General features: G+C 46.8%; 1 protein-coding gene across 1 annotated transcript in view; it reads left to right on the top strand.

The window, feature by feature from the left end:
• The window catches only part of FBH1 (F-box DNA helicase 1), a 43794-nt gene extending 21971 nt beyond the window's left edge, over positions 1–21823 (top strand). Inside the window, 12 exon segments of the mRNA XM_028745948.2 lie at positions 1332–1419; positions 1957–2043; positions 3789–3925; positions 4636–4735; positions 5695–5819; positions 6760–6820; positions 8239–8433; positions 12812–12946; positions 14770–14876; positions 16800–16931; positions 18497–18658; positions 18660–21823. Of these exon segments, the coding sequence (XP_028601781.2) occupies positions 1332–1419; positions 1957–2043; positions 3789–3925; positions 4636–4735; positions 5695–5819; positions 6760–6820; positions 8239–8433; positions 12812–12946; positions 14770–14876; positions 16800–16931; positions 18497–18658; positions 18660–18716 (1386 nt within the window). The 3' untranslated portion in view covers positions 18717–21823.

Genomic DNA, 21823 nt, shown 5'->3' with positions numbered 1-21823 from the left:
GTCGGACGTTCGGCTTCCGAGAAACATTCTCAAACCGGAACACTTCTGGGTTTGCGGTATTCGGGGGCCAATTTGTTCGGTAGCCAAGCCGTTCGACAACCAAGGTACCACTGTATTCCAGCTGTGTAAATAATAACAAACAACATTAACAATACTCAAATAATAAAGCAATTTATTCTGACCCACTAATAAACAAAACCTAAACACCGCTCCTTAGTCTTCAGATCATTCACATCAAACCAACAATCCCCCCACTTTAACCTTCCCACCACACCCAGAAGTCTAGTGTCAGGACCAGCTGTTACCATATATAATTTATATATAATTTATTACTTCTGCCCCGCCCATCTGGCTGGGTTTCCCCAGAATTGCAACTAGATAATGTGTCCGAAGTTCTTTGAGCTCTTGGGGCTGCCCTTGTGCTACACTCTCACTTTGTAGCATGCTAGAAAATCTTCAGGATAATAATAATAATTTTATTATTTGTAGCCCCCTCCATCTGGCTGGGTTTCCCCAGCCGCTCTGGGTAGCTCCCAATAGAACACTAAAAACAGAATAAAACTTCAAAGATTAAAAACCTCCGTAAACAGGGCTGCTTTCAGATATCTTCTAAAAGTCAGATACAGTGGTACCTCGGGTTACATACGCTTCAGGTTACAGACTCCGCTAACCCAGAAATAGTACCTCGGGTTAAGAAGTTTGCTTCAGGATGAGAACAGAAATCGTGCAGCGGCGGCACGGTGGCAGCGGGAGGCCCCATTAGCTAAAGTGGTGCTTCAGGTTAAGAACAGTTTCAGGTTAAGAACGGACCTCCAGAACGAATTAAGTACGTAACCAGAGGTACCACTGTACTTGTTTATTTCCTTGACATCTGATGGGAGGGCGTTCCACAAGGCGGGCGCCACCACCGAGAAGGCCCTTTGCCTGGTTCCCTGTAACCTCACTTCTTGCAGGGAGTGAACCGTCAGAAGGCCCTCGGTTCTGGACCTCAAGTGGACGATGGGAGTGGAGATGCTCCTTCAGGTCTACTGGACCAAGGCCATTTACAAGTCTGGGGTGGGTAGGTCAAGTGTCTTCTAGGGATGGTCCAGCGTCTCTCGTCTCCCCTCGCAGGGGTGGGCTGTGGGGAGCAAATTTAACCTCCAGCATCTTCAAGTAGGTCTAAAAAAGATCCCAGCCTGAAATTCTGGAGATCTGCTGCCAGCCAGAGCACGCAGTACTGAGCTGCATGGAGCAGTGTGTCTTACTCAGTTTTTAAGGCAGCTTCCTCTGTTCCGTCTTCTTAGCCTGATCAACCCAGGCAATTTTTTTTGCCTTCTTGTGCCTTGTAGATCATCGTCAACGAAGCAAAGCAAATATGGGAAAATATGAAAAGGCTGGGGCCCGTCAGGGAGATGGCATATAAGATGACTCATGATGGTAAGTGGGTGATCAGAGGTTGGGGAGAAAGGTCATGCTCCCTGCCTTGATTTCTGCCTAATAATAATAATAATAATAATAATAATAATAATAATAATATTTATACCCCACCCATCTGGCTGGGTTTCCCCAGCCACTCTGGGCGGCTCCCAACAGAATATTAAAAACACGATAAAACATCAAATATTAAAAACTTCCCTGAACAGGACTGCCTTCAGATGTCTTCAAAAAGTCAGTTGTTTTTCTCTTTGACTTCTGACAGGAGGGCGTTCCACAGGGAGGGTGCCACTACCAAAAAGGCCCTCTGCCTGGTTCCCTGTAACTTGGCTTCTCGCAGCGAGGGAACCGCCAGAAGGCCCTCAGAGCTGGACCTCAGCTTTTGGGTGCTTGTAGAAATCCCAAAGTGGTGTTGATGAGTCATGGTTTTGCAGCTATAGATGTAGACACCTATAGGCTTTAAAAAAAACAACCCATGGATGGCGTTATATTGCACTCCAAATTATTATTTTTTGACAAATGTTGTGTCCTGCTTTCTAGGGTACTTGAAACTCTGGCAGCTCCAAAAGCCTTCTCTTTCCCACTACGATGCAATCTTCGTCGATGAGGCCCAAGACTGCACCCCCGGTGAGTAATTTTTTGGGTTGCACTGAAAAGAGTTTTACTTTTTCCAAGCCCAGCTCTCATAAACAGGGTGAAGGTGTTCTCTTCCTTTAAAATCGACGTAGGCAGATTTGTCACGGCGAACCCTTGGCTAAAAGGGCAGGAGGGATCTGTCGTTTTGCAGCAAAAGACTTTGCTTCCAGACTATTTATTATTATTTTCATTTCTATACCGCTTTATATTTTTTTTTAAAAAAAATATCAGACCGGTTTACAGAATATTAAAACGTCAAAAATCAATAAAACAACCTGAAGAAAGCCAAATGTAGACTATACAGTGAAAACAGCTTAATTAACAGAAAACTAAAATATTATTGCAAAGATTTCAAAACAAAACATTACAAAGGAGGTCAGCTACTGAATACATATTTAACACAAACAAATCTTAAACATTAAACAATAAGCATCGGAGACCCAGGGTGCATATTTCAATTTAATCATACGATACGATAATCTTTATTGTCATTGTCCCATACAGAACAACGAAATTGAAAATCTACATCAGACATTCAGAAACCAACAAGCCTGCTATCCCAACTATCCCAACCTGGTTAGCCTCCTAAAAACTCTGATACCCCATAATTAAATACAATATACTCCCATAGAGACTACCTTACACTGCGTTTAAAACCAAAATCACATTTGAATAGAAACTGTTTCTCAGGCGGCTAGTCCTAGTCTTGATAACCCTGTACCTTCTTGCAGAAGGCAGAAGCTGAAAGAGATCATTTCCGGGGTGCGCACTATCCTGCACTATCTCTGCAGCTTACTTATGGCACCTGGAAGCATAGATTTGATCCAAGGTGGGAAGAGTGCACCCAGTTATTCTCTCCGCAGTCTTTACAACCCTGGACAGCATTGTTTTTCCCCAAGTGCGCAGCTCCCAAACCACACACACAGACCATGTTAATACACTCTCCACAGTACAATGGTAAAATGCCATCAACAGGTCCTTTGAGAGACTGTTTTTCCGGAGGATTCTCAGAAAATATAACCTCTGCTATGTTTCAGAAGGGACGCGGATGGCGCTGTGGGTTAAACCACAGAGCCTAGGACTTGCTGATCAGAAGGTTGGCGGTTCTAATCCCTGCGACGGGGTGAGCTCCCGTTGCTCGGTCCCTGCTCCTGCCAACCTAGCAGTTCAAAAGCACGTCAAAGTGCAAGTAGATAAATAGGTACCGCTCTGGCGGGAAGGTAAACGGCCTTTCCGTGCGCTGCTCTGGTTCGCCAGAAGCGGCTTAGTCATGCTGGCCACATGACCCGGAAGCTGTACGCCGGCTCCCTTGGCCAATAAAGCGAGATGAGCGCCGCAACCCCAGAGTCTGTCCCCTTTACCTTTTTATGTTTCAGATATTAATAGTGGTTGACATTTAGAAAGATAGACTTGTGGAAGCAATGAGTTTTTAGGTGTGGTATTGAGGATGTTCCTGGGCAGCTCTGGAGTAAAAATACAACAAAAGAGTAAAAATACATTAATACAACAATCAATCAATCAATAAAAAAATACAACAAAAGAGTAAAAATACATTAAAACATTGATCATTAAAAACTTCCCTAAACAGGGCTGCCTTCAGATCATTGAAGGCGCCTCTGCCCGTCTGTACCTCTCTCCCCTGTGAAAAATTCACCACCTGCATAAATGTATGTTTTTCAGTGTACGGTTGAGAAGTTTCCCTTCTCTTTCTGAATACTCCATTCCTCTCCCTGCAGCTATCATGGACATTGCCCTCTCCCAGTCATGTGGGGCCATCTTGGTAGGAGACCCTCACCAGCAGATCTACTCCTTCCGCGGCGCGGTCAGTGCGCTGGCCGAAGTGTCTCACACCCACATGTTCTACCTCACAAAGGTGAGCCTCCACAAACCTTTGCTTGGGCCCGGGTGCTTCATTCCGCATTCCCATTGGGGCAACCCACATTCCAGTGGCAGTCAGTTCCAGAGGCAAAACTGGGCAGGGTGACAAATGTGAATCTGGGGGCGTTTTATACGCGGGGACAGGGACGTGGGTGGCACTGTGGGTTAAACCACAGAGCCTAGGGCTTGCCGATCAGAAGGTCGGCGGTTCGAATCCCTGCGACGGGCTGAGCTCCCGTTGCTCGGTCCCAGCTCCTGCCAACCTAGCAGTTCGAAAGCACATCAGAGTGCAAGTAGATAAATAGGTGCCACTCTGGCGGGAAGGTAAACGGTGTTTCCGTGCGCTGCTCTGGTTCGCCAGAAGCGGCTTAGTCATGCTGGCCACATGACTGTATGCCGGCTCCCTCGGCCAGTAAAGCGAGATGAGTGCCGCAACCCCAGAGCCGGTCACAACTGGACCTAATGGTCAGGGGTCCCTTTACCTTTACCTATACGTGGGGCCATCTCCGTCCATTTTCTTAAATCTGAGTCCCCCAAAGTAGGGGGCGTCTTATACATGGTGGCATCTTATAGACGGAAAAATACGCTGTGACTACCTCTAGTAGTAAGGAGCTTGGAAGTCCAAAACCAGATAGGAGAACAGCAGCCCAGTTTCCTGAGCATCTTTTCCAGTCCCTTCTCTGTTTGCTTGCCTCACTTCTACAGAGCTTCCGGTTTGGTTCCGAAATAGCTTACGTCGCCGCTACTCTCCTGGACGTCCTCAAGAAAGTTCGAAAGCAGACGTTGGTCGGCGGCAGCCAGGATGGTGATACATTCAACTCAGCTGTATTCCTTTTTTTTATTTTTTTAAGGAAGCCCCCGGGTGGATTTGATTTAAATCAAATTGATTTAAATCACTAGTCAGTAAGACTTGATTTAAATCATTTTTTTTACAGAAAGACATTCCTGCTGGTATAATCTTAATATTTACAACCAGGTGAAGAAGGTTTGGTTTTTGGAAATTTTCAGAGTAGTTTTTACAGTTATATCAGAAATTACTGATTTGGTTACACTATTAGAAATAGATAGATAATTATGAAATTATTGTGAAGTTTAATAAGTTAACCGTTTATATTTGGACAACTTTTCCACTGTACTTTATTGGAAGGAGAAAAATAATCATTTCCTTAATAATAATTAAAACAATTTATTTAACTAAAACAATAACATTGTGGCATATGTATCCATGTTCGTTAACGGATGTGGTTAATTTTTTTTATTGATAATAATAATAAATCTTATTTATACCCCGGCCTCCCCAGCCAAAATTGGGCTCAGGGCGGGTAACACCAATACAATAACAGTAAAAACATAATGGGGGGAAATGAAAGGGGGAAAAACAACAACAACACACACACAATTTAAAATACAGGTTAAAATGCAATTTAAAATGCAGCCTCATTTTAAAATAGCCGATAAAAAAACAAACATACTGAGTTTCAGCACACATGAAAACCTTTAAAAAAAATCTTTGTTTCCTGATAAATAGCCTTTGGACTATAACTTAAATAGAAAACTATATTTAGAAAGGTTTTTTTCCTCCAAAAGCATTTTATTTTAAAAATCCAATTTAAATTTTAAAAAATCTGATTTAAATTTTAAAAAATCCATTTTAAATATATATATATTCGGGGGGGGGGGGAATCATTGTTTTTTATCCACCCTGGGAAGCGCTGATTTTCTCAGCTCGGTCTGCGACAGATACTTTGCTTCGCTTTTTGGCAGGTGATATCACCGGGACTGATGTGACGGGGAAAGTAACTCGCTTGTCTCGGTGCAACCAAACCGTCTTTGAGGATGCTGTGAAACTTACGAATGGAGAACCACCGGATAGAATACACATCCTTGGGGTATGGAACTAGCTATACACAGGGTTGGGTGGTGGGAAGGAGGAAGTAAAAGTTATGGGGTTTTGCTTGGAGCCCTGGATTTCAGGGGTGAGTGCAGACATCACATTTTTAATGTGCCAGGGCTGTTCTTGAACCGCCCACTCAACATTCAGTTCAAATGGGATCTAGGGGCCTTGTTGTGGTTTGGTCGTTTAGTCGTGTCTGACTCTTCGTGACCCCTTCGTCCTCCATGTCATGTTTGCAGACATCTTTTGTAATGCAGAATTGGTCTGACAATGGGCTTGGTGCCTGACATCAATAACGTTCATATTAATGTTAATAATAATAGTAACAACAGCAACAACAAGTTCACCCTAACAGCCAGAAAACTAGCCCAAGAAGAAAGAAACAGCTGTTGTTGTTGTTTAGTCATTTAGTCATGTCCGACTCTTCGTGACCCCCTGGACCAGAGCACGCCAGGCCCTCCTGTCTTCCACTGCCTCCCGCAGTTTGGTCAAACTCATATTGGTAGCTTCAAGAACAGTGTCCAACCATCTCGTCCTCTGTCGTCCCCTTCTCCTTGTGCCCTCCATCTTTCCCAACATCAGGGTCTTTTCCAGGGAGTTTTCTCTTCTCATGAGGTGGCCAAAGTCTTGGAGCCTCAGCTTCAGGATCTGTCCTTCAAGTTAGCACTCAGGGCTGATTTCCTTAAGAATGGATAGGTTTGATCTTCTTGCAGTCCATGGCACTCTCAAGAGTCTCCTCCAGCACCAGAATTCGAAAGCATCCATTCTTCGGCGATCAGCCTTCTTTATGGTCCAGCTCTCACTTCCATACATCACTACTGGGAAAACCATAGCTTGAACTATATGGACCTTTGTTGGCAAGGTCCCTCCAAGTCCAACGTCCTGTCCGCTCCCAGAGTCTTATGTGCAATTCACCCTCCTTTTATTTTTGTTAGGGGCTTAAAGCCTTTGGCCTTGAGAAGATCCATGACATATGGAAGCTCCTCCATCCTGAATGTAAGTACTTTGGCTAGTGTAAACACTCCTGGGGCTTTGTTTCTGGGTCTCTGCCTCAACTGGGGAAAACTGGGCCGTTTACGGTCTTCCAAAACCATTCCAGGATTTTGAAGTTGTGGAGCATTTTCTGCTCATAATGGCAGACTCGGCTGGCGAGTGCCAACAGGACTGTGGCCAAAATGGGGCCATTGGGAAATGAGAGGGAAGTACAGCCGTACCTTCGTTGTCGAACACCCTGGAACTCATACGTTTTGGCTCCCGAAAGCCGCAAACCCGGAAATGATTGTTCCGGTTTGCGAACGTCTTTTTGGAACCTGAACGTCTGACGGGGCTTCCGATTGGCTGCAGGAGCTTCCTGCAGCCAAACAGAAGCCGCGATTTGGTTTTTGAACGTTTTGGAAGTCAAACGGATTTCCGGAATGGATTCCGTTCGACTTCCAAGGTCCGACTGTATCAAGGCGTTTGTGGGAGAGCCCCAGGGTCTGCAGAAGCACCAGAATCAAATCCAATCAAAAGCTACAATAACCCCAATGAAGACTGTTTGGCGATTGCAGAAAGCTGTTGAGGAGAGAGAATGGAAAAGTAAAGGGGTTTGGGAATGGAGTGGAAGGAAGTGGACACAGCTTGCTGACTGTCGAACACTGAACGGAAGCGTCTCAAACCGTAGCATTTTGTTACAAGCCCCACTTGCGCCACCTAATTCAAATCACACATAACGCAAAGCCATGGTTTATTAAACAATAGCTTAGTGTTATGTGTGAACCCTGCTTGACTGTGGTTTGTTTCCTCTCAACAAACCGTTATACGAAGCTGCGGCTTGTGGGCTCGCAAACTTCGGCTTGCTTTAACAATGGCTTGGTGTTACGTGTGAACTCGACACCCTTAGCCAGGGCTTGCGTGATGACTCTACCCAGACGCTCACCCGCTGCTGGAAAACAAACCAAACTTTGAAGAAGCAAGCCGCTTGTTGGATCACCTGTGGGACAACTTACGGTTAATGCATGGGTGGTTAAACAAACCGTGGCTTGCCATCATGTGCGAACCAGGCCACCGGGTCAGGAAACTCCTGATAAGGAGGTCCAGAATCTAATGGTAATGCAGACAAGATGGGGAATTTTAATTGTGATGGGCTTAGGTTCAGAGGTGAGATGGGAGCAGATCCAGGACTGAGCGATGTGTGGACTGGGATCCGTGCAGATGGGCCGAGCGAAAGGTGCAAGGCATGATTAATGGATTTGCTAGTTTAGGCAGAAGAACTCGCTAGCAGAGTTGATCGGTTGATTTACGTGTGAACTGCCCACCAGCCGGCCAGTTGTCTCTTCCTCCTTCAAGGTAGCTGGAAAGAAGGAGGAACTCCCCGTTTTCCTTGGCAGCCTTGCCTTCTCTGCATCATTTTGTCCCTGCTTGTGTGTTCCCAGTGAAACTGGAGGTGACGGACCCCTTTATCAAAAAGTGGGTCGATAAGGGCTTTGCGGGCCTCAAGGACTACGCAGCGAAGTCCGAAGATAAGCAGCTGGAGATGAAGATTGCCATTGTGGAGAAATACAATGACCGCATCCCGGAGCTGGTGGAAAGAATATCACAGTGCCATGTGCCCATTCCGCAGATCGCAGGTAAGAGGAGCGCAAGGCAACTTCTTTGCTTCCGAGGCCAGAAGAGGAAACAAAACTTGACATGTTTTCTCAAGGACTGATTATTATTACAGTGGTACCTCAGGTTAAGTACTTAATTCGTCCCAGAGGTCCGTACTTAACCTGAAACTGTTCTTAACCTGAAGCACCACTTTAGCTAATGGGGCCTCCCGCTGCCGCCGCCATGTGATTTCTGTTCTTATCCTGAAGCAAAGTTCTTAACCTGAAGCACTATTTCTGGGTTAGTGGAGTCTGTAACCTGAAGCGTATGTAACCCAAGGTACCACTGTAGCTTAAATAATGATAATAATAATAATAATAATAATAATAATAATAATAATTTATTATTTATCCCCCACCCATCTAGCTGAGTTTCCCCAGCCATTCTTTGCGGCTTCCAACAAAACACTAAAATACAATAACCTATTAAACATTAAAAGCTTCCCTAAACAGGGCTGCCTTCAGACGTCTTCTAAAAGTCAGATAGTTGTTGTTTTCTTTGACATCTGGTGGGAGGACGTTCCACAGGGCAGGTGCCACCACCGAGAAGGCCCTCTGCCTGGTTCCCTGTAACTTGGCTTCTAGCAGGGAGGGAACTGCCAGAAGGCCCTCGGCGCTGGACCTCAGTGTCCTGGCAGAACTATGGAGGTGGAGACGCTCCTTCAGGTATACTGGACCGAGGCCGTTTAGGGCTTTAAAGGTCAGCACCAACACTTGATGGCAGGCCGGTTGAAACTGCGGGAGTCAAATCTGTTTTGGTTTTTGGTTTTGGTTACAGGGGAAAAGATGCAGTCTCTTAAAAAAGAATTCCTTAGATGCTAAGGTTTGGGGCAAGTACTCTTTGGCAAGAGAACCCCAGCAGAGATTTAAAATCGCAGCAGATATTTAAAATCACTTTTGCAGCAAAGCGAAGCATGGAAATATAGGCTATTCGACCTTTAAAATATCCCCTTCTAAGTTACTTTCAAAGTTCCTACTTCCTGTAGCATAAAAAGAGACCACACGTTTGGTAAGTTAAAAATGGTTTACTTACAAACTCTTCCAAGTTCAGATTCGTGTGCTTTTCCATACGGCAGTAAGAAAACACAGGCAGTAAGACGTAGGTTCCAAAGTGTGGTGAAGGTTTCTAAATTATTTGTATGGAAGCACAATGATGGCTTGCTTGAACCACGTGATCGAAGCTCGGAGCATCCAGCTTGCCCCTCCTTACTGGTAGAGTTCATATGGAGAAATGCGAAGAATAAAGGTTGCATAACCCTTCCTCCTAAAGTGTGGGGGAGTAGTGACCTAGCTAGGCCCGGCAGGACAGCTTACTCTGTGGTCTTAACCCCTTTGTGCATTAATTAGACTTAAGCCTGTTGGTTATATAATAGGGTTACTGGATGTCCCTGGTTCCCGGGGACATTTGTCTGTCCCTGGACAAATTCCGTCCCCGGAATGTCCCCAGATTTGCACATCTGTCCCCGGCAAACATGGCAGCGGCAGCCTCAGCAGCCCGGAGCCAGCTCGGTAGCGCAGTTGGCTCTGGCTGGCTCCGGGCTGATGACTGCTGCTGCCACTGCCACTGCCAAAGGGGAACTGGGGACATCCGGCGGTATAGATCTCGTGCCCCCTTCCCCCTTTTGACTGATGGGGAGGCTTGGGAGTTGTGGGCGGGCGGCCATTGCCCAGGGGGGCGCAAGGCACACGGTTTCTCTGCCAGGCAAGGTGCAAAGCCCTTCTTTTACACCCTGTGAAACATAAATGCGCAGTTTTTTTAAAAAAAACTGGGCAACGGCGCGCCGCCTGCCCATGACTCCGAAGCCTCCCCTGCCCCCTTCCCCCTTTGTTTTGACAGATCGGGGGAGGCTCGGGAGCTGTGGGCAGGCGGCCATTGTCCGGTACAGATCTCCTGCCCCCTTCCCCCTTTGTTTTGACTGATGGGGGGGGGGGGTGGCTCAGAAGTTGTGGCCGGCCGTTGCCCAGTTTTTTAAAAACCTCTGCACATTTATGTTTCACAGGGTGCGAAAGAAGGGCTTTGCACCTTGCCTGGCAGAGAAACCGCGCTCCTTGCGCCCCTCCTGGGCAACAGCCGCCCGCCCGCGACTCCCGAGCCTCCCCCGATCTGTCAAAACAAAGGGGGAAGGAGACTGGAGGAGACTCAGGAGTCACGGGTGGGCATTGTGCCGTTGCCCGGTTTTTAAAAAACTGCACATTTATGTTTCACAGGGTGCGAAAGAAGGGCTTTGCACCTTTATACAATATGCATGTGTGCTTGGGCCCAGGGTCTTTTGCCTCACCATCCCCACTACTGACTCCCTGTCGCTACTCAGCTTCAAAAAATAAATAAATTAAAATAAAATAAAATCCCCGGATTCATTGAAAAGAATCTGGTAACCATATTATATGAGGCTGGTTATCCCACAAAATTCAAGCAAGGTGGAGAGCCTAAAAGCTCTTTTTGTGCCAGGTCCACTTTTATGCGCTCTGCCTTGCCTCGGGGGCAAGGCCCTCTCGGTTCGCAGGTTCTGGGAGTACTGGGAATTTTCTCTCTCTCCCCTCCCTCACCCACTAGCCACGGGGGCGGCTCCAAGGGTTTGGGTATACCCAATTTTCACCCTTGGAACCGACCCCCCCCCCCCCAAAATAAGATGCCAACTTAATGGGCTTAGGATTTTATTTATGTTAAGTGATGAGTTAATATGTTAAATTCTGTAAGGTGAAGATTTAAGGGTGTTAATGTTTAAGTTAAATTTCATAAAAATTGGGATTTGGAAAACCGTTAAAAGGACACGCAATGAAATTCAACCAAGGGGAAGCGAGGAAGTCACTTAACAAAGTTAATAACTGTAATTTATAATAAGGCTATGATTTATGTTTGTTTTGTTTGTTTGTCTTGTGTGTTTGTTTGTTTGTTTGTTTATAATATTGTGAAAGGGACGCGGGTGGCGCTGTGGGTAAAAGCCTCAGCGCCTAGGACTTGCTGATCGAAAGGTCGGCGGTTCGAATCCCCGTGGCGGGGTGCGCTCCCGTTGTTCGGTCCCAGCGCCTGCCAACCTAGCAGTTCGAAAGCACCCCCGGGTGCAAGTAGATAAATAGGGACAGCTTACTGGCGGGAAGGTAAACAGCGTTTCCGTGTGCGGCTCTGGCTCGCCAGAGCAGCGATGTCACACTGGCCACGTGACCCAGAAGTGTCTGCGGACAGCGCTGGCCCCCGGCCTCTTGAGTGAGATGGGCGCACAACCCTAGAGTCTGTCAAGACTGGCCCGTACGGGCAGGGGTACCTTTACCTTTACCTTTAATATTGTGAAAACCAATAAAATGTTTTGGGGAAAAACAACAACAAATAAGATGCAGTTGCACTGTACTCGAACTGCCCTCTCACATTTTGGATCATCCATTATCTCACGGTTACAGGATTGTGACTGTCAAAAGGCTTGTTTGCCTCTTTGACACTGATGGACTTATATTGTCTAATTTTGTTCATGCAACAGTGATGGACTTTCATTTTCTGTGATTCTATTCCATACTTTCTGTTTAAGAACTGCTACGCTTGGAGCTTCTATTACCGCACGATTTCAGGATTGGGATTGTTGAAAGGCTTGCTTGCCTCTGTGATATTGATTGACCACCTTCTCTCATTTTGTTCCTACGATATTGATTTATTTTATCATTTGTATCTCTGTCATATATTTTCTGTCTAAGAACTGTGAAATAGTACATGTTACATATACCGTATTTTTCGCTCTATAGGACGCACTTTTTCCCCTCCAAAAATTAAGGGGAAATGCGTGTGCGTCCTATGGAGCGAATGCAGGCTCCTTGGCTTCAGCGATAGCAACGCGAAGCCTCTGAAGCGCAGAGGGAGCGCTCCCTCCGCACTCCGGAGTCTTCACGTTGCTATCGCTGAAGCCTGGAGAGCGAGAGGGGTTGGTGCGCATCGACCCCTCTCGCTCTCCAGGCTTCAGGGATAGCCACCTAAAGCCTTCGGAGCGCAGCGGGAACTCGCACTGCGCTCCGAAGGTTTCGGGTTCCTTTTGCTGAAGCCGGGAGAGCAAGACTCTCCTGGCTTCAGCAGAGAGGGAGAGCTGCGCAGCGCCCCTTCAGCGAAGTGGGAGGAGAAATGGAAGGGGCTCCGTTTTGCCTGCCACTTCGCTGAAGGGGCGCTGAGCAGAGAGGGGTAGAATTTTTTTTTTCCTGTTCTCCCCCTCCTATGGTCCGGTGCGTCCTATAGAGCGAAAAATACGGTATTCTGTTAGAACATTATTAGCCACGTGTTGCCTGTTATTGTTTAAAGTTTTTTCTGCTTTTGCAACACAGGGGATTTTCTTTGTTACTCTCACAAGCCCAACATGTTGATTTTTCACTTTGCCTCCTTCAGATCATGTCTTGGGGACCGTCCATAAGGCCAAAGGCTTGGAATTTGACACTGTCCAAGTGGCCGACGACTTCACGAGCAGCATCAGCTTAACTGTCATGCAGCAAGCCTACGAGAGGATACCCATTTTACGCACCAGTAAGGAAGACTTCATAGAATCATAGAGTTGGAAGAGACCACAAGGGCCATCGAGTCCAACCCCCTGCCAAGCAGGACTTGACCTCCTCTCCTCCATTTTATTTTAGCGCTGCTGTTTAAAATGTAGCGTTCCCAAAGCAAGGAAAGATTGGACCCTGATTAATAGAATACACACATGGCTTGACCAGCAAGACTCTGGGAGGAGGTGCCAATAATAATTCCTCTCTACCCCTCGGTCCAAGGGACGTGGGTGGCGCTGTCGGTTAAACCACAGACCCTAGGACTTGCCGATCAGAAGGTCAGCAGTTCGAATCCCCACTACGGGGTGAGCTCCCGTTGCTCAGTCCCTGCTCCTGCCAACCTAACAGTTCCAAAGCACACCAGTGCAAGTAGATAAATAGGTACCGCTCCAGCAGGAAGGTAAACAGCGTTTCCGTGCTCTGCTCTGGTTCGCCAGAAACGGCTTAGTCATGCTGGCCACATGACCTGGAAGCTGTATGCTTGCTCCCTCGGCCAATAAAGCGAGATGAGCGCCGCAACCTCAGAGTCGGCCACGACTGGACCTAATGGTCGGGGGTCCCTTTACCTTTACCTTACCCCTCAGTCCAGGTCATTTTATTCACAAAAGAACTTTTTACACAGTGTTCGTAAGAACCAATCAGGTTTCCTCTGAGCATTTCAAAAAACCCCACGTGGGACAAAGTCAGATCAGAAGAAATTCTTTTAACTACAAAGACTACTTTGAACATGCATACGTATCTGAGAGTAAATAAAACAGGACTAGAGGAACGCATTCAGCAAACCCAGAGGTCATAAATCTCTTCCTGAACTCTCTTCCGGGCCCTAAGATTAACAAAACTATCAATAGCTACACCAAAGAAGCTACCTACTATCCTTATGACCCAGGATGCCTGATGAACAACCAGTCTGTGTTTAGAATGCTTATAGGTGCCTGTCAGGCGTAGAGAAAGCAAATTGCAGAGGTGCAGAGGCTTGTGGGATTTGATCAGAAATTATTGCCAGTGAATCAAACCCAGTCAACGCCATGCTTTCATCGTGGACACAGTGGCTTGAAGCATATTTTGTAATTCCTCATAGCAATCCCATCTGATCACTACAAAAATATTTCAACATTCAGCTGCAATGGATAACGCTGGGCTACACCCCCCCATGCCTCCCCTTACTTTTCTTCCAGCGAGAAAGCCCGCAGTTCTGTTACCTTTCCTCACATCTGTCAAGGGAGCACCCCAGCCCAAGGAATGCACCCAGCAGATAGGGATTTATTTCTCGTCTAGCTGAATGCCCAGTCTAGTGAGAGCCAGTGTGGTGTAGTGGTTAAGAGCGGTAGGCTCGTAATCTGGTGAACCGGGTTCGCGTCTCCGCTCCTCCACATGCAGCTGCTGGGTGACCTTGGGCCAGTCACACTTCTCTGAAGTCTCTCAGCCTCACTCACCTCACAGAGTGTTTGTTGTGGGGGAGGAAGGGAAAGGAGAATGTTAGCCGCTTTGAGACTCCTGAAGGGGAGCGAAAGGCGGGATATCAAATCCAAACTCTTCTTCTTCTTCTAGTGCCTAGGCATTGTGACCGTATTTTTCGCTCTATAAGACGCACCCAACCATAAGATGCACCTAGTTTTTGGAGGAGGAAAACAAGAAAAAAAATATTCTGAATCCCAGAAGCCAGAACAGCAAGAGGGATCGCTGCGCAGCGGCATATAAATAAAATTTATTATTATTATTATTATTATTATTATTATTATTATTATTACTACTACTACTACTATTTTTATTTCCCGTCTGCCTCTTGCCTTTGTCCCGTTCCAGATGCAACCTCCGAGGACGAATGGAACTTGCTGTACGTGGCCGTCACCCGCGCCAAGAGGCGCCTCATCGTTCCGAAGTTACTGACCCAGATTATAACATTGGCTGGGGTAAGTTGGCTGGGAAGAGTTTGAGGAAGGGTTGTTGCTCAGCCGTAGAACATCTGTTTAATAATAATAATAATAATAATAATAATAATAATAATAATAATAATAATAATTTATTATTTATACCCCGCCCATCTGGCTGGGTTTCCCGAGCCACTCTGGGCGGCTTCCAACAAAGTATTAAAATACAGTAGTCTGTTAAACATGAAAAGCTTCCCTAAAGATGGCTGCCTTCAGATGTCTTCTAAAAGTCTGGTAGTTCTTCTTCTCTTTGACATCTGGTGTCAAAGCAGGACTTTGGCACCTGCCCACACTGCGAAAAGTACCAAAACCTGGTTCAGTGCCCATGGGATTACTGTGCTTGCTTGGCCAGCAAACTCAACTGGCCTGAACCCCATAGAGAATCTATGGGGCATTGCCAAGAGACAGATGAGAGACATGAGACTGAGCAATGCAGAAGAGTTGAAGGCTGCTATTGAAGCTTCCTGATCCTCCATAACACCTCAGCAGTGCCACAGGCTGATAGCATCCATGCCACGCCGCATTGAGGCAGTAATTGATGCAAAAGGGGCCCAAACCAAGCACTGAGTAATATGCATGCTTCTACTTCTCAGAGGTCCAATATTGCTCTATTTGCAATCCTTTGAACATCTTTTTCAATTCATTGTATATCATTTCCCAGTGCATCACAAAAATAAAGACCAAAGAAAAGTACCGCTGGATCAGGGCGATGACCCACCCAGTCCAGCATTCTGCTCTCGCAGTGGCCAACAGGCACCAGCTGATGCTGAATGGAGGTGCTCCTTGCACTGTTGTTGTTGTCATTTAGTCGTGTCCGCCTCTTCGTGACCCCCTGGACCAGAGCACGCCAGGCACTCCTGTCTTCCACTGCCTCCCGCAGTTGGGTCAGACTCATGTTCGTAGTTTGAGAACACTATCCAACCATCTCGTCCTCTGTTGTCCCCTTCTCCTTGTGCCCTCCATCTTTCCCAACATCAGGGTTTTTTCCAGGGAGTCTTCTCTTCTCATGAGGTGGCCAAAGTCTTGGAGCCTCAGTTTCACAATCTGTCCTTCCAGTGAGCAATCAGGGCTGATTTCCTTCAGAATGGATCGGTTTGATCTTCTTGCAGTCCATGGGACTCTCAAGAGTCTCCTCCAGCACCATCATTCAAAAGCATCCATTCTTTGGCGATCAGTCTTCTTTATGGTCCAGCTCTCACTTCCATACATCACTACTGGGAAAACCAGAGCTCGAACTATACGGACCTTTGTTGGCAAGGTGATGTCTCTGCTTTTTAAGATGCTGTCTAGGTTCGTCATTGCTTTTCTCCCAAGAAGCAGGTATCTTTTAATTTCATGACTGCTGTCACCATCTGCAGTGATCATGGAGCCCAAGAAAGTAAAATCTCTCACTGCCTCCATTTCTTCCCCTTCTATTTGCCAGGAGGTGATGGGACCAGTGCACTACCAGAGGCAAAAGCTGGCAAACGGGTGCAAATCGTGCACCTTTGCAAGCTAGAGTAGCTTCTACATTTGTGTACACAAACACATCCCTCTCTGTCTTCCATCTAGGCCAGCGTTTCCCAAACTTGGGTCTCCAGCTGTTTTTGGACTACACTTCCCATTATCCCTGACCACTGGTCTTGCTAGCTAGGGATGATGGGAGTTGTAGTCCATAAACAGTTTGGGAAACCCAGTTCTAGGCAAACGGGAGGCATTATCGGAGTTCAAAGACACATTTTAGCCTGGCAGATAAATACTTGAAGGCACGGATACTTAAAGGCTGGTGCAGGGTTGTGGCTGAGGCAGAGGAATGTCCTGGGGGCCAGATGGAGAGACCTGGAGGGCCACATTTGGCCCCCTACTCCTGGCTTAAAATTGTCTCATCTGTCTGCACTAAATTTTTTCTTTTTTTTTCCTTTCCAGGAGCACTATTTTCAGCCCGTATTAACTAGTGAAGTGTGCAAGGAGGCAGAAATCCGGTGTTCTGGGCAGGGCTGCCACAATGTCATTTCCAAAGACACTGTCCTAACCATGAAGAAAATGCCTTTTGTTTACGTACGTGTCTCTTCTTATGGAACTGGGCACTTGGGGCAGACGAATATAATTTCTCTCCATCCTATTTTGATCTCTGTGTTGCTAGTGCAAAATGTTTTACTGGTCCTACAGTTTGTTCCACCCATTTACCTGTTCTGGAGTTTTGCTTTGCTCTGTTAAGTCCCTCTGTCCCGTGATGGCTGTTGCTTGGATAGGCTCTCACTTGATGGCCCTGTTTGCTTCACAATTCGCTTAGAAACAGGAATTGGCTCGATATCAATAATAATTTTAATATTTACACCCTGTCCATCTCGCTGGGTTTTCCGAGCCATTCTGGGCGGCTCCCAACAGAATTATAAAAACACAATAAAACATCAGACATAAAAAAATTCCTGATACAGGGTTGCCTCTGATGGGAGGGCATTCCATAGGGTGGGTGCCACCACCGAGAAGGCCCTCTGCCTGGTTCCCTGTAACCTCATTTGTTGTAGTGAGGGAACTGCCAGAAGGCCCTCAGAGCTGGACCTCAGTGTCTGGGCTGAGCGATGGGGGTGGAGATGCTTCTTTGGGTATACTGGGCCCAGGCCCTTTAAGGGCTTTAAAGGCCAGCACCAACACTTTGAATTGTCCCCAGAAACATACTGGGAGCCAATGGAGGTCTTTCAGGACTGGTGTTATGTGGTCTCGGCTGCCACTCCAGGTCACCAGTCTAGCTGCCGCATTCTGGATTAGTTATCATTTCTGGGTCACCTTCAAAGGTAGCCCCACGTAGAGCGCATTGCAGTAGTCCAAACAGGAGATAACCATAGCATGCACCACTCTGGCGAGACAGTCTGAGGGCAGGGAGGGTCTCATCCTGTGTACCAGATGGAGCTGGTAGACAGCTGCCCTGGACACAGAATTGACCTGTGACTCCATGGACAGCTGTGAGTCCAGAATGACTCCCAGGCTGTGCACCTGGTCCTTCATGGGCACAGTTACCCCATTCAGGACCAGGGAGTCCTCCACACCTGTCCACCTCCTGTCCCCCCAAAACAGTACTTCTGTCTTGTCAGGATTCAACCTCAATCTGTTAGGGGCAGAGCCAGCAGGCACCACCTTCTGCCCTTCTCTTCCTCACATGCATTCTGCAGACGCAGAAGCAGGTTAATAATAATAATAATAATAATAATAATAATAATAATAATAATAATAATAAATTTATTTATACCCCGCCCATCTGGCTGGGCTTCCTCTGCCACTCTGGGCGGCTTCCAACAAAATATTAAAATACCGTAATACATCAAACATTAAACGCTTCCCTAAACAGGGCTGCCTTCAGATGTCTTCTAAAAGTCTGGTAGTTGTTTTTCTCTTTGACATCTGGTGGGAGGGCGTTCCACAGGGCGGGTGCCACTACCGAAAAGGCCCTCTGCCTGGTTCCCTGTAACTTGACTTCTCGCAGTGAGGGAACCGCCAGAAGGCCCTCGGCGTTGGACCTCAGTGTCCGGGCAGAACGATGGGGTTGGAGACGCTCCTTCAGGTATACACTTTGTTCCGCAGAGCCCCGCAAAACTCACATGAGTCCCTCTGACTTTTCCCGGCAGAGCGACGGAACCAAAGAGCCTGACGGCTACCTCTGTGCCACTTGTGTACAGCAGCGACTGACCCTGACATGGCCGACCATCGGCTTTCGTGCGGCCCAAGCCGCGGACGGCGACGACGAAATCTCCGAGGTCCCGGAGACCATCAACATCCTCTTCGAACGTTTTTGAACGGGAGAGAGGCCTCGCCGGGGATCGTGCTCCGTCGGGAGACGGCGGATAAGAAAGCAGTTTTTTGTTAGGACAGGTTGAGCTGTCCTGCTCCTAGGAAAACTGGGTCGGCGTGAATCCGAGAAAGGCAACCGGGGGGGGGGGGTGTGGAGAGACACAGTCTGCAGAAACACAATTCAGAGGGTGGTCGCACATCTCTGCCGTGTTTTGGGGGGCGAGAGGAAAGCTTGCCTTGCCTCCTCTGTGCCCCCAATGTTTTTCGGTCCTAAAATACCACTGGGCCTGTGGTCTGGATGGCATGGCTTGAAAGTGGGTAGAATTTTAGCACAATGGTCAATTTATTGCTCCTCTTGCACTGGTAGGGACTGGGGTCTCACAGGGTGTAGAGGTTCATGGGCCAAAAAGTCTGCATGCCCCGCGGCAGAAGGTTTTCCCGAGTGTGCCAGTAGCCTATTCTGGTGCCCACGGTGCCCTGCAGATGTCGATTCGCCACCTGCTTTCCGCTTGCTAAGCTTTTGCTATAAACTGCATTAAAACTCTTTGTTTATTTCAAGTGACGAGGCGTATGCATGTCGTTTACATTTTTATTCCTTTCGCAAAGCCACCTTGGGAATACTTTTTGAAAGTGTCAATACATGCAGCGGCATGTGAATAAATAACATGAAAGGTTGCAATCCTGACCCAGAAACTTTTTTCTATTCATTTTATAACACAACTAAACACAAACAGAAATACAAACAATACAAACAAATTCTTATCTTTATTTTTTCTAAACATTGTTAGGTGGGCTTCCCAAAGTCCCCCCTATCTGATTTTCACTTTACCTCATCTTTAGCAGTTTACATATATCATAATTTTTAACCTTTTTTTTAATCACGCTTACTTTTACCATTAAAAATCTTCACATTTTATCACCTACAAATAATACTATTTTAAAATACAGTGGTACCTCAGGTTAAATACTTAATTCGTTCCGGAGGTCCGTACTTAACCTGAAACTGTTCTTAACCTGAAGACCACGTTAGCTAATGGGGCCTCCTGCTGCTGCTACGCTGCCGGAACACGATTTCTGTTCTCATCCTGAAGCAAAGTTCTTAACCTGAAGCACTATTTCTGGGATAGCGGAGTCTGTAACCTGAAGCGTATGTAACCTGAAGCGTATGTAACCCGAGGTACCACTGTACACTATCTTCTACTTCTAACCCTACATCCTATATCCACTTCCAAAGCTATTCTAAGATTTAAATATTAACATATATTTTCAAATATTCCTTAAACTTCTTCCAATCTTCTTCTACCATCTCTTCTCTCTGGTCTCAAAGTCTCCAAGTCAGTTCGGCAAGTTCCATATAGTCCAGGGGTCTGCAACCCGCGGCTCCGGAGCCGCATGTGGCTCTTTTACACCTTTGCCGCGGCTCCGGGGCAGATACTAGCGAGGGGAGGAGGCGCATTGTGCGCCCCGACACTCCCCACTGTGGCGGGCGCTGTACTGGCTGTGACGTCGCATGGGGGCGGTGCGTGTGTTAGTCACGCACCGTCCCGTCGTCACCTTCCCACCCACTGTCAGATCGCGGCTCCGGAGATATATTTGTTTTAAATGTCGCAATGGTTTTGCGGCTCCCAGTTTTTTCCCCCTTTGGAAATGGGTCCAAGTGGCTCTTTTTGTCTTAAAGGTTGCAGACCCCTGATTATAGTCCATCATCTTCATCTGCCATTCTTTGATAGTTGGTAAATCTTGTTTCTTCCCATTCTTCACTTGTAATATTCTCACAGCTGTTGTGGCATACAGACCCACAAACTTAATTGGGCAGCAAGCCTCATTTGAACTCCATGGGCCATACTTACGAGTAAATGGGCTCATTGGATCATTCCTCACTTAATAGTAGGGCTTGAAGGTTCAAGAGGAGCAGTGATAAAAATTGGGTGTGTGCGCTTTTTAAAAACCCTCCTTCCTATTTAAATGTGGACATGTGGTCTGCAGGGACTTCTTTTAAAAAAAAAATAACCCCAAAGAAATATATCTGTATTCCACCCAACCTACGTTTTTTCCCCTAAACTGATTTTGGTTGCTATCTTTTTTTTGTCTGAAGGACTATCTCTGCGGCTGCTGTTCTGCTTTGTCTCTGCAATCGCCTGTAGCAGCAGCAGGAGGAGATTTGAGGAGGTGGACCATTTTGCAGAGAGCTAGTTCTTACTGGGGTGGTCAACCTGTGTCTGTGCTACACTGGGCTTTAAAATGTGGGCGGAGGCTCACGCTGATCACATGACATCCCAAACCAAACAGAGACTTTCCACATGCAAAATTAGGCACCTTGAGAGAGGCTCGCACTTTCCCCTGGCATCGAAACAAAATAAAAAAATTCCTTCCAGTAGCACCTTAGGTAAAGGTAAAGGGACCCCTGACCATTAGGTCCAGTTGCGGACAACTCTGGGGTTGCAGCGCTCATCTCGCTTTACTGGCCGAGGGAGCCGGCGTACAGCTTCCGGGTCATGTGGCCAGCATGACTAAGCAGCTTCTGGCGAACCAGAGCAGCACACAGAAACGCCGTTTACCTTCCCGCTGGCGTGGTACCTCTTTATCTACTTGCACTTTGACGTGCTTTCGAACTGCTAGGTTGGCAGGAGCAGGGACCGAACAACGGGAGCTCACCCTGTCGCGGGGATTTGAACCGCCGACCTTTTGATCGGCAAGTCCTAGGCTCTGTGGTTTAACCCACAGTGCCACCCGCGTCCCCTTAGCACCTTAGAGACCAACTAAGTTTGTTATTGGTATGAGCTTTCGTGTGCATGCACAAGTCTTCAGATGCCTTCAGATTTCCCCTGGCATGCTAGCTTTCTATCTGCAAGGGAATATTCAGCCAGGCTGAGCCCTCCCACCCCCCCCCCTTGAAGTCTGAATTCATCCTGTCCAGACTGCAGTTTTGCACATACTGGTAAGAATATCTGATACACGCCTATAGCCTTATCTCTTTTGCTCTCCATCTTCTGTGTTTTCTCTGTGTGCAGGTATTTCTTCCTCTTGAGATACGATTAAAGCATTGTTAGATAAATAAATAAATCTTTGTTAAATAAATAAATAAAGTTTGTAATAAAAAACCATTGTTCTATGGCCAAATTTTGCAATATGTGTATTTTGCAATAAACAAGTTTGGTTTATAA

This window comes from Podarcis muralis, chromosome 10 (assembly GCF_964188315.1).
Source record: "Podarcis muralis chromosome 10, rPodMur119.hap1.1, whole genome shotgun sequence".
Taxonomy (NCBI): Eukaryota; Metazoa; Chordata; class Lepidosauria; order Squamata; family Lacertidae; genus Podarcis; species Podarcis muralis.
This window is presented reverse-complemented; position numbering and strand designations above follow the sequence as displayed.